A 13,302-nucleotide genomic window follows, 5' to 3' on the forward strand; every position below is an offset into this window, starting at 1 on the left:
GTACCAAAAAAAAAAAAAAAAAAACTGGGCTGGGGACATAGCTCAGTGGTAGAGTGCTTGTCTAGCATGCAAGGTTCCTAGTTAGATACCCAGCATTGCAAAACCCATATATACACATTCAAGTCAGGATTATTCTGTACTTGCACCTGCTATCACTAATAAGCTTAAGACTTATTTTCCTAGTTTCTTTTAGAAATTATTCTGCCCACTGATATCTTGCTTAACTTCTTGCTAATTAAAGGGTATCTCACCACATTTTATGCACATATTCTAAAGTCATGACTGAACATTTTACATACCAGTTTATTCCTTTGAATAGCTAAGCTTAGCTGTGTGGCTATACTGTCAGACTGCCTGGGACAAGTAGAACTACCCTAATGAGAAAAAGGGAAATTCTTAGATCAGTCATGGGGTACAGAGTCTCTCTGAAATTTCTCCCTGACCAACAGCATTGAAACGGGAAGCTGACAGCCTACAGCCTGTGTGAGGATGTAGCTCAGTTTGCCTAGTGGTCTGACAAGCCATCACTATTCCAGCCATTCCCTGCTTTGCTGAGCTCCCAGGCAGGCAGCACTCATTGCATTCAATTGTTGATTGGATGAAATTTCCTCCAGGATATTAACCATTTTCAAACACTGCCCTTCAGTCCTTCAGGGATTAGACAAGTCCCCTTTCCAGCTTTGAGAAATTCCATTAAACTACCCAAACAGCTCACCTCTGCCTTACTTTCTACTTTCAGAAGCTGTAACTCACCCTCAGAGACTTTCTTGGCCATCCCTTTTGATTTTTAACTTGCCTGATTTGATTTATGCTTCTCCTAAGCTGTTATCTGAGCTCACCTTTATCTTAAAAAACTCTCCCCCAATTCCTCACTTCTGAAAAAGTTATTTAAACAATCGAATTTGAAGTGATAATTTCTTTTATTTTTCATATAATGATGTTAAAGTGTCTGAATTCAGCATGTACATAACATACAATGGGTTATTCTATGAGGCAATACATCATAGTGTACTAGGGTCAGCAGACTCAGGTGCAAGCTTGACTCTGCTTCTCATAACTGTGTGACCTCAGGAAGTGACCCACTACTGAGGGGGAACCACAGTGTCTAACTCCAGGAGCCTTCAAGTGGTTAAAAGAGATAATTCACATAAAACTCATAGTAGGGTGTCTGGCATGCATGATGCTTAATGAAGATGAGTTCCTGCAAACCACAGACTGGGAGCAAATTATAAAAGGAAAAGTGAAAAGAGATGAAAGTTCACATGTTTATATTAGACAAGGGTAAAGCCTCTTATTTAGATACAATCAAGAACTGTTGATGAAGAGCTATTTGGCAAGACACCTCATGTTCAGGAACAGAAAGATTAAATAACATAAAGTTACACTCAGGACATACAGAATTCTTAAAGAAGGCTTTTAAAGAAAACATATGTGGTGTCAGACTATAAATATCATTTTGAGGCATTTTTTATTTAACAGTTTATCTTTAAGTTTATTCTCTGTCTGTGCACATATAAATATACACCTAGAGAAAATGCTTTTGGAAGGATGTATGTCAAATAATGGTTACCTCTAAGGAAGAAATTAGGTTTGAAGATGGAGCTGATGAATAGGAACTTTTACTTTATTCATTTATTTTCTTTTTTATAAAAATGAATTCATGTATTGCTTATGCAAATAGTAATAAACATTTTAATAATTTTTAAAAATACTTTTTTCATAGAGGCATTGAGATTTCATAATTTCTTGTGTCATTATAAAAAAGAACATTCCAAGAATTATTTTCACTTTGGCACAGCCAAGCATTAAAGAGAGAGATTGAATGATGAGAGAGCAGCCAACAGGCTCTCTACAGGATGAGTAGAAGTGACAGTAACTTTGATTGAGTGCATGTCTCTGAAATGTAGGATATAGAATAAGAACTGACATAGTTCTGGTGAAAAGCCACTGTATAAATCCAATGAAAGAGGGGCATTGTGTATTCAAATTCAGCTAATAGCATGAATATTTAGCTAGACAGCACTGAGAATAAGGATAATTCCAAACAGAAAACAGACTCAACTATAGTTCACTGACAAAAGCACAATTCAGTTATTCCAACCTTGGTTCTAGTGATGTCGTACGACTTGAAAGACCCGAATTGGAACATCAGAGAGTCCAGCTTATTGTAAGGATCAACAGTGATAAAAACCAGTTAAAGTCTATTGAAGACAAGATCTTAAGAATGCTCTTTACATCTGAAGGAAATATTCTCGACAATGAAGAACTTATTGATGCACTCCAGGACTCAAAGGCAAGTGAATATATTCAGTGTGTATAGAAAATGTGTCATTTTCAAAAGTTATAACTACAGCCTTTGAGGGTCCTGCAAGAGCTTATAAAGCAAGAATGAGACCACCTATAACCTGCTAGGGGCATGCATAAGAGTGTGCCTGGCTATCAGGCCTCCTCACAAACCAGGGAACAATAGAGAATTTGTAGACAACTGATAATTTCTTCTCTTCTCTGTGATTTTTAGTAAAGTATATAATATTTAAAAAGTAGGAAAAGATAGACATCAAAAGGAACAAATATTTATAAATTTGTATTAGTGTCACCTTTTCCAAGAAGCCTCCCTAGTACTTATAGCTAGAATTAACCTCCTGCTCCTTGGAACTTCTGTAGTGCCTTATCCAAACCTGTATTATAGTACTTTTTGCTGTTTACCTGTGTCATGGTTATCTAGTTCCTTGTCCTGTCTCTTCTGTTAGATGACTGATTTCATGCAGTGGGAATCTGTGACTCATCTTGATAGTCCTTTTCCAAGGGTTAAACATGATGGTTGCACACAAATGATAGTATGATAAAGTTTTACACTAAACATACAATCCTGTAGTGAATTAGTTCTCAGATTTAAACCATCATTTAAGAAATGTATAGGAGCACAGCCTATAAAATGATTTTATCAATTCATGAAAAACAAAATATTTTAGGGAAAAAAATCTCCCTTTGACTTTACTAGATAAGGAACACATAGGTATGTTTTTGCCTCTTGTTGATGTCTAATATGATTTGTTGCTTTATATCCTACAGTCTCTTTTTTTTAAAGAGACAGTGAGAGAGAGAGAGAGAGAGAGAGAGAGAGAGTTTTTTAATATTTATTTTTTAGTTTTCGGCGGACACAACATCTTTGTTTGTATGTGGTGCTGAGAATCGAACCCGGGCCGCACGCATGCCAGGCGAGCGCGCTACCGCTTGAGCCACATCCCCAGCCCTCCTACAGTTTCTTGAGACCTTGGTATTGAAAGAACGATAAACAAATTATTCTGGGTCTGTCATTTCCCTTCTCTTTTTATTTGTTTACTGGTCTCTATTCTCCTTTCATTCATTCTTCCTTGGGTTTTTAATTTCTGGAAAACTATTAACCCATTTATTTTTACATTTTACCAATTTTACATGCAAACTGTTTAAAGAATGAAGGCTTTCTATAAGGCTTATTATGATAAACAGTATTCATTCCTTGTCCCCACTCCCCCCACCCACCCGTGGCTCCCTTCAGAGAGGTAAGTACTTTCATTTTACACATTAACCTTGCCTATGCTTCTAACACACACACACACACCACTACCACCACCACTATCACCAACTACAATAACCTTTCTATAGCCCAGCCTCCTACTATAGTTATTCCCTGATCATAACCTAGAGTCGATATTTCTATTGCCTCAGGGTGGAGATCTGGCTGTAAGTGTTTGGGAGGCTGAATGAGGAGGTATGCATATATTTACCTAATTATTGTTTTCAGAATGGTACCCACCTCTCAACTGTGCCTGATTTCCTCCCATAAAAGGGAGGGGAGACGTTTTATACCTTCTCCAGAGGGGGAATTTTTGTTTTTTTTCTGGTAGGGAAAAGACAACACTGGCTGGATGTATGAGAGACACAACCTGGGAGCTTTTCAACCAATTTATATTTTAGGCCCTTCCCACTTCCAGCAGTGCCTCTTATTAAATCCTGTGTCTTTAAGGAGAATTGTGTTTTATAAGTTGGTAAATTTCTGGCTTTCCCCTTCCTTCAGGTTAAGAATCCATTTTTCCTGGGTCTTCAAAGTCACAACACTCTTCAGTATGGTCTACAGATCCCAACATTTTATGGATATTTCCTCTCCTGTTCGCCCATATTTGTGGGTTTGCACTGCTTTTTAAATACCTTTAGTATGATTTTATCATTGTTTCAGTAGGGAATGAAGCAGTTGCATGTGTTCTTACTGCCATTTTTTCCTATCAATACCAGGTTCTTTTATTTATTTTCAAGGAAATGCTTTGGAGACATCCTTTTTTGTAGAGATCAGACCAAGTGATCATTGCCTATATTTCCTGCTGCTTTCTACCTATAGTTTGTACTTCTTCCAACTCCCACAATCCTTATTTTAAAATATGTCTTATATTTTGTAACCATTGCTGAAGCCTCATATCTCTAGGGCATAATTTCTGTAAGTGGTTGCCAACCCCCCAACCAAAGTATATAATGTTCTAACATTCTCAGACCAAAAAAAAAAAAAAAAGAAAGAAAGAAAATGATCCACTACTCTTTCTCTTCAACAATGGGTTCTGAATTATCAGGGCTTTGTGCTCTTCAGAGAATAAAGAACCGTTTGCTAGTGGGTCCTCATGATTGGATTGCTCCCATACCAACTTTCTTTTTCTACTCATTTGTGCAAGTTTTAGTTGAGTACATTATTAAGATTGGGGGACTGGTGCTGTAGCTCAGTGGTAAAGCACTTGCCTCCCATGTGTGAGGCACAGGGTTCAATCCTCAGCAACACACAAAAATAAATAAAGATACTCTGTGTTCATCTACAACTAAAAAAAATTTTAAAAAATAAGTTTTTTATTTTAATAAGGAATTCCCCATTTGACTCCACCCTTTATTTTCCCCCAACTTCCTGAGGGGCAGTTACAAGGAGACTTTGAAACTTCTGATGCCCAGACAGCTTCTGCACTGAATCCCTCCCCTTCTTTTCCTGTGGGCTGGAGTGAATAAGTCTAGACTTATAGTCTTCCTTATGGTAGGAAGCCTCTAGCCATAGGTGGTTATTGAGCACTTAGAATGTGACAAGTCTGAGTTAAGATTTGTTATTATAATATACACACCAGATTTCAAAGATTTACATAAAAATGTAAAACAGCTCAATACTTTTTAATATTGACTGTTATATAATATTTTAGTTATATTGAGTTAAACAAAATGTATTATTAAAATTCATTCCACTTGTTTCTCTTTATTTTTAATGAGTTTAGAAAATTCTGGATTATATGTGGCTCACATTATATTTCTATTGGAAAGCACTGACACAAGTCTCTTGATTCCCAGTTAGCTCTCCCTTCCACTGAGCAAATGCTGAGCAGCCAGTTCCCATACAGATTTTTCATGGTCCTGCTGGAAGCCCTTTGACTTTCTAGAGATAGAGAAATAATAGGGGAAGGAAGAGGAAACAGGAACAGATGGTAACAGAAAGAGAGAATCTGAGAGACACAGAAGGCAATCTTGGAAAGTCCATTGGCTAAAAGACTCCCCAGAGCCACAAACTCCAAATACAGAAAACCTAAAGAATATCCAAAGACTTTAAAATGTCTCCAGCTCACTTAGGTTTATAGCACTTCACACCTGGGAGTGCTGGGTAAAGAACATTATCATCCTATTTATCCAGGGTGGAATTTAGGACCACTTTTATCTAGCCTCTCTTCACCCACTCTGCTGGGCATTGTTCAGGGTGTCCCTTCTTTCTTCAGACATTATTTCACCATGTATACCATGCACTGTTCACATGGAAGTTAGGGAGCAATTAGGCATGCTGCATTAGTGTTTCCACTAAGTAACTCAAATATGTGACTCAGAGAAGTCCTGCTCCAATCTTTTCAGAGCTAATTAAATTGCCTATTTCTCTTCACCTTTTCCAAACTCTGGAGGGAACAAGGGTCAGCTCAGTCAGAGGAGAATCATTGAGTTCTGACCCACAATCATTGCATCTGGAGTCTCCCTTATTATAATCACAAACTCATTCCATTCTTCTTTCTTAGTCCTGACTGGATATATAAAAATTCCTACTGTTTTTCTGAATTACACCCTTAAGAACTTATATGTTTATTCAGATCACTTCTGGTGCCATTAAAACCAGGCTGAAAGAAGCAGAGTCCACTGAGCTGATGATCAATGCTGCTCGTGAGAAGTATCGTCCAGTAGCCACTCAAGGCTCTGTTATGTACTTTGTTATTGCAAGTCTCTCAGAAATAGATCCTATGTATCAGTATTCATTAAAATATTTTAAGCAGGTAAGTAAATTGTTGTTGTTAGTGAAATTCACCTTTTTTATTTCCTTTTATACCTTGTTGTTTCTTGCCTCAGACAAGCCATGAGTCTAGTTCTCAGGTAAAATCCTCCAAGAATTTGGATCCACACAAATGGTTCAAGTGTAGCCCCATCCACTGTGTTTCCTAAAGGATTGGAGGGCTCCATACAGAACACTATAGAAGAAGGGAAGAAATCTGCTTTGCAAGTTTCCTTTTCTCTTGATTTCCTCAGCTAAGCAGTGTGCCTTTTTGCCTTCTTGCCCCCATTTCTTTTAAGAGTCACAGCTCTGCACTACTAGTTCTTTTTTTAATTTGTTCTAATTAATTATACATGACAGTAGAATGCATTTTTATTCATTGTACACAGATGGAGCACAATATTTTATTTCTCTGGTTGTACATGATATAGAGTCACACTGTTCATGCAATCATACCTGTGCCTAGAGTAATGATGTCTGTCTCGTTTTACTATCTTTCCTACCCCCATGCCCTTTCCACTCCCCACACTCTCCTTTCCCCTATCCAAAGTTCCTTCATTGTTCCCATTATGGATCAGCATCCACTTATCAGAGAAAACATTTGGCCTTTGGTTTTTTAGGATTAGCTTACTTTGCCTAGCATGATGTTTTCCAACTCCATCCATTTACCTTGCCTGTTTCTTGCCATAATTTTATTCACTAACAGAGTGTAAAGACACTTTCTCTATAGTGGTCTATTTTCCTTCCTGCTATTAGTGTTTTCTTTGGTGCACATTAGATCTTTAACAACACCAGCTTAATCAAATTGGTTTGTGTCTCTTTTCTCATTTTCTTTTTAGAATGTTTTCTACAACAGGCTGCCAGCCCCTTCTTCTCCACTGGCTTTGATTTTGAGGGATCTCTTTCCTTCTTTGCTTTCCTTTATCTCATATTCATAACTGAATTTCATCTGTTTTCTTATGAAGAAGGATATTTTTCTCTGGGTATCAACACTCCATTATCTACCAAAAGCAAATTAGATGTTACAAAGCTTCAGCAAGCTTCGTCAGTTTTGCTGAAGACTTCCATGGGACACAGAAAGTTTGCAGTGTTTATAACACAGCAAAATTTATCAAGCATCCCCAGCAAGCTCCCATTTGCCTCCAGTTACTACTAGGTTCCAGTGGCCCCTTCCTCTCAGCCCACCCACACATGCCTCACTGGCTCAGTCTTTGACCTTCCAATTAAAAGCAAATAAACTGGCGGGGTACAGCAGTACACGCCTGTCATCCCAGCAGCTTGGGAGGCTGAGGCAGGAGGATCACGAGTTCAAAGCCAGCCTCAACAAAAGCAAGGCACTAAGGAACTCAGTGAGATCCTGTCTGTAAATAAAATAGAAAATTGGGCTGGGAATGTAGCTCAGTGGTCAAGTGCCCCTGAGTTTGATCCCTGGTACCCAAAAATAAACAAACAAACAAACTTTATTATGTATATTTAAGATGTACAATGTGATGTTATGAAATACATATAGATAAAAAGGTTACTACATTGAAGCAGATTAGCCTATCTGTCATCTCACATAGTTACCCATATTTTTGTTTTTATGGAAAAAGCAGTTGAAATCTATTCATTTAATATTATCCTAAATACAACACATGTTGTATATTAGATCTCTAGGCTTGTCATGCTGTATGTCTTTTATTTTGTGGATACAGCCTACATCTCCCCATTTCCTTCCCTACACACTGCCTGCTCTCACCACCCTTTCCTATGCAGAAAAATTTAATTTACTCTCATTTTTCTAATCCTTTGTGTTTATACCCATAACACAATGCAAAAAATGAAGTTCTTGTCTTATTTATCATCACTCAGAGTAGAAAAGAGTAGAAAACTGTAAATATACCCTCTTCCTCTTTAGCATATCAGCTGTACTGATTTCTTCCAAAATGAAATCATGGCATTTGCAGGTAAATGTATGGAACTAGAGAACATCATGCTAAGTAAAATAAGCCAATCCCAAAAAACCAAAGGGCAAGTGTTTTCTCTGATAAGTGGATGTTGATTCCATGGGGTGGGGGTTGGAGGATATGGATAGGGAAGAATGAAGGCACTCTGGATTGTGCAGAGGGAAGTGAGGGTAGGAGTGGGGCTGTGGTGTTGGCAAGGACAGTAGAATGAGATAGACATTATTATCCTATATATATATGACTACTGGTGTGATTCTGTACCATGTACAGCCAGAGGAATGAGAAGTTGTGCTCCATTTGTGTACAATATGTCAAAATGCATTCTACTGTCATGTATAACTCATTAGAACAAATTTTTTAAAAATAGCAGGGAGACCGGTAGAATAAAATAAGGGGATCAGGGGGAGAGATGGGAGGTCCTGGGGAATGAAATCAATCAAATATTATAGTATTTTACTGTGTGCACATATGAATATATTATATAACAAATCCCACTGTTGTGTGTAATTATAATGTGTCAATAAAAAGGGGAAAATGCCTCCCTTGCAAGCTTAAATGCCACTTTCCTGCTGCTGGAGCTGCACACATCTGGAGGTTAACCAGGCTGGATATCTGAAATGCCTCACTCACATGACTGGGCTGTTGGCCCCAGTGCCTACAGTGGCCTCTCCATGTGGTTTGGCCTTCTCACTACAGGGCAACTGGGTTCCAAGAAAACATCTCCTCAAAGCACAGGTGCAAAGAAACCAAGGTGGAAGATCCAAGGCTTCCTCTGAACTAGCCCTGGATGTCATGCAACAGCACTGCTGCCACTCTGTTGGTCAAGCAAGGTCACTAAGGATACCCCAGATTGGAGAGGAGGGAATTTAGACTCCATCTCTCACTGGAAGGAGTAGCAAACATTTCAATGGTCTTTCATCCAGCACATTTGATATGCTGCATATGATGCTTACTTACCTCACATTGCTTTGCATGACAGCATTTCCCTCTGGCTGCAGTCTGACCTACCAGGAGTAAAACCTCACCCATCCCTATATGGTCTAAGGCCACCTTTGATCCTCTTGTGCCTAATCCCACAATGCCACCATCTCTACTGTCTTCCCAATGTCCTGATAATGTAGGGCACCTTTACATTTCAAGACAAATTCTAGCACATTGTTTCCACATCCTAAAAGTTATCTTGGGAAAGTGCTGAAAAGAGTGCACAACCTTGCCTTGCCCTTATGGTTTTCATTCTAAAATAAAGAGTTTGTCAAATCTGAGTTGATGATGTGAAAAGACTAGTCCTGCCAGGTAACCTCCATTTCCAAAACTTCCTGTCTCACATCAAGATGATCCATTTTAAACATTGTCAAGAGATTGGCATTGGTCCATTTGTGAAAAATGGGAAAGGAAGGGGAGTGCAGAAAATAAATATCACATTTCAATTTTGGATGAAGCCTAGGTTTTTCAGTATTCACCTCCCATGATGCTGTTTGCTCACTCAATCTAGGGTGGGGAGGGATAGGAGGGACCAGGATTTTCTTTCTTCACAGAAAATGAATTAAATCAGACATATTTTTCCCTCTTCCACACAGTTGTTCAATACAACAATAGAAACTTCTGTGAAGACAGATGATCTACAGCATCGCCTGCAAATACTACTGGAACAAACTCTCCTAACTGCTTATGTCAATGTTTCAAGAGGTCTTTTTGAACAACATAAGCTCATCTATAGCTTTATGCTCTGTGTTGAGATCATGCGTCAGCAAGAATTGCTAACTGAAGCTGAATGGAATTTCTTTCTCCGAGGTTCTGCAGGACTGGAAAAGGTACCTATTACACATTTGGATGGGGCATGTTATTATAGATAGAGCCCATAAGCACATACCAGTGCTCCATGAAGACCATGGTAGCTGAAGATTATACACTTGACTGTGTGTGGCCCAGTGTAGAGGAAGCTGTAGGTCAGGAGGCCCATTATTATTACCTCCAGCTAGCTGCATAATTTTGGTAACACTTTACCTCATTATGCAACAGTGCCCTCATCTGCAGAAAAGGAATATCAGGAGTAACCAGTGAGCTGGTAGAAGTGAACCTGTTTTTAAAAGTTAACTATCTTGTAAAATAGGAAGAGCTAAAAATCCAGCAAAAGATAAGGCTTCACAGATTGGTCAATACTCTTTGTGAAATCATGACCTCTCTTGCCTAGAGATCTCTCTCACTAGAAACTATGGGCAGTATATAATAATTTGATTGCTATCTCCTATGATACTGTAATACAAGTTCTAAAGTTCTCTTCTTCATGATCATTCTTTTGTCTAATTTTCTCTAGCTGCTTAAACTGACCTAACTTGTCTATGTACTATAAGCCTTGCACCTCACAGAAATGAGTTCCCACCCCTTGCCTTGAGATTCCCTCTTAGCTCTACTCTAAACTCTTGATTTGGCCTTTTTTTCTCAAGTTCTGTCCTTGGATCCTGCACACCTGACATATGAACCTGTTTGCTAGGATTCAATCCTCAGTATATCACTGAGAGGTTGGACTTGATGTTTTTATTTGACTCTCAGCATCCCATGCTCCCGAGACAAGCCCATCTAAGACCTTCCTCCCCAACTCCTGCCCATCTTGCAAACAAACATATTCTGTTAATTCTCTTTGGATGTATCTTATCTCTATACAGTTCATATGAACAGAGGACTTTTTTATATATCATAGATATACATATGTATATCATCTCATTTATTCTTCTCAGTATTATTCTTTTTAATCTTTTTGGGGGGCACTTAGCCACTGAGCTATATCCATAGCCCTTTTATTTATTTTTTTATTTTGAGGCATGATCTCACTAAGTTGCTTAGGTTCTCACTAATTTGCTGAGGCTTGTGATCACACTAATTGGTTGAACTTGTGATCCTCCTGCCTCAGCCTCCTGAGCCACTGGGACTAGAGACATGTACCACCAAGCCTGGCTCAGTATTATTCTTGAGTAGGTTCCTGATTTTATCTCTATTACAGGTAAGGTAATAAGGAAGGCCCATAAAGGTTAAATTACTTTATCATAGCAGCCTTGTTTACAGTTTTCTCATGTAGAGGTTTGAAGGATTTTCCAGAATCACACTAATGCATGGCAGGGTCTGATTAGTCTAAGCTTCTAAAGTCCTTGCCCATTTCAGTATCAGCTACTGCTTTTCATGAGCAGTATATTTTGAAAAGGAGTTTACAATATGTTTTAAATATGAACAAACTAGAAATTTAAAATTACCCATAAATCATCTTTCCTATAGCCTGTATGTACTTCACATATTTGTCACATTTTGGTAATTCCAAAAGATCTAGCTAAGATAACTGAGGAAGGTAGCTACATTAAACAACAGATTTTCAATACGGATGAAACAGCATTCTGTTGGAAGAAGATGCCATCTAAAGCTTTCATAGCTAGAGAGAACTCAATGCCTATCTTCAAAGATTCAAAGGCAGGGCTGACTCTTGTTAGGGGCTAATGCTGGTAATGGTTTTACATTGAGCCAATGCTCAAAAATGCTAAGGCAATTAAGAATTATACTCTATCTACTCCACCTGTGCTTTAAAAATGGAACAACAAAATACAGATTTACAACAAAATATGATTTACTGCATATTTTAAGTCTGCTGCAAAACTTACTGCTGAGGGGAAAAAAAGTATTGCTTTCAAAATAATATTGTTCACTAATAATGCACATACTCACCCAACATTTTTGACAGAGATTACAGTATTGATGTTTTCATGGCTGCTAACAACCACAGATCAAGAAGTAATTTTGACTTTCAAGTCTTATTACTTAAGAAATAAATTTTATAAGACTACAGCTACCAGATCTATCTACCTTTAATAGATCTGGGCAAAGTAAATTGAAAAGTATTCAACATTCCAGAACCCATTAAGAACATTTGTGAAATGTGAGAGGAAATCAAAGTAGCAACCTTAACAGAAGTTTGGAAGACATTGTCTTCATCTCACATGGATGGCTGACTTCAATGGTGGAGGAAACTGTAGATGTGGTAGATATAACAAGAGAACTAGAATTTGAAGTGGAACTTAAAGATTTGGCTGAATTGCTGCCATCTCATGATAAAACTTTAACAGATGAGGAATTGATTCTTGTGGATAAGCAAAGAGAGAGATTTCTTGAGATAGAATCTACTTCTGGTAATCATGTTTTTGACATTTCAAAATAACAACAAGGGATTTAGAAATATAACTTAGTTTATAGAGAAGCAGTAGAGGAGGGACTCTAATTTTGAAAGAAGTTCTGTGTATAAAATGCTGTCAAATATCATCATATAATATAGAGAACTCCTTTGCAGAAAACTTCTTTGTTTTCTTATTTAAAGAAATGAAGTTAGGCACAGTGGCACAAGCCTGTAATCTCAGCTACTTGGGAGACTGAAGCATAAGAATCACAAATTTGAGGCCAGCCTCAGAAATTTAATGAAATCTTATCTCAAAATAAATAATTAAGCAAACTTTCCTATGTACACATATGAATATACCATAGTGAATTTCACCTTTATGTAAATCCATGATGTGCTAATTTAAAAAACTGTAAATAGAAGAAAGATCAATAGAGTAGAAGAAAAGGAACAGGGAGGGAGGAGGAGAGGAATAGATGACATATCAGGGACTGAACTGGAACAAATTATATTGCATACTTTTTGTAATCATGTCAAAAGTAACCCCAATATTATGTATATCTATAATGAACCATAAAAAGATTGGGGATGTAGCTCAGTGGTAGAGAAGAAAGGAAGGGGAGGGAGGGAGGGAGAAATTGACACAGCCACTCCAGCCTTCAGCAACCACTACCTTGATCAGTCGCAGCCATCAACTACAAGGCAAGATCCTCCACCAGCAAAGAAACTATAACTTGCTGAAGGCTTAGGTGATTGACTGTATTTTTAGCAACAAAGTATTTTTAATACTTCATGGTATGTACATTATTTTTTAGACATGATGCTATTATACACCATAGACTATAGCATAGCATAAACATAACTTATATGCATCAGGAAATCAAAAAATTCATGTA

The 13,302-nt window shown here is 37.9% G+C and overlaps 1 protein-coding gene across 21 annotated transcripts in view; it reads left to right on the forward strand.

The window, feature by feature from the left end:
- The window catches only part of Dnah6 (dynein axonemal heavy chain 6), a 284,182-nt gene that overhangs the window by 211,096 nt on the left and 59,784 nt on the right, over positions 1 to 13,302 (forward strand). For all 21 annotated transcript variants that reach the window (XR_007342085.1, XR_007342086.1, XR_007342087.1 and 18 more), the window contains 3 exons: positions 2,113 to 2,293; positions 6,132 to 6,311; positions 9,831 to 10,064. Coding sequence is in view for 18 of the 21 variants with exons in the window: in XM_015499875.2 (XP_015355361.1) it covers positions 2,113 to 2,293; positions 6,132 to 6,311; positions 9,831 to 10,064 (595 nt within the window). In the remaining 3 variants the exon portion in view is untranslated. The remainder of the gene's footprint in view (positions 1 to 2,112; positions 2,294 to 6,131; positions 6,312 to 9,830; positions 10,065 to 13,302) is intronic.

The sequence above is a fragment of the Marmota marmota genome, unplaced genomic scaffold (genome assembly GCF_001458135.2).
Source record: "Marmota marmota marmota unplaced genomic scaffold, marMar, whole genome shotgun sequence".
Taxonomy (NCBI): Eukaryota; Metazoa; Chordata; class Mammalia; order Rodentia; family Sciuridae; genus Marmota; species Marmota marmota.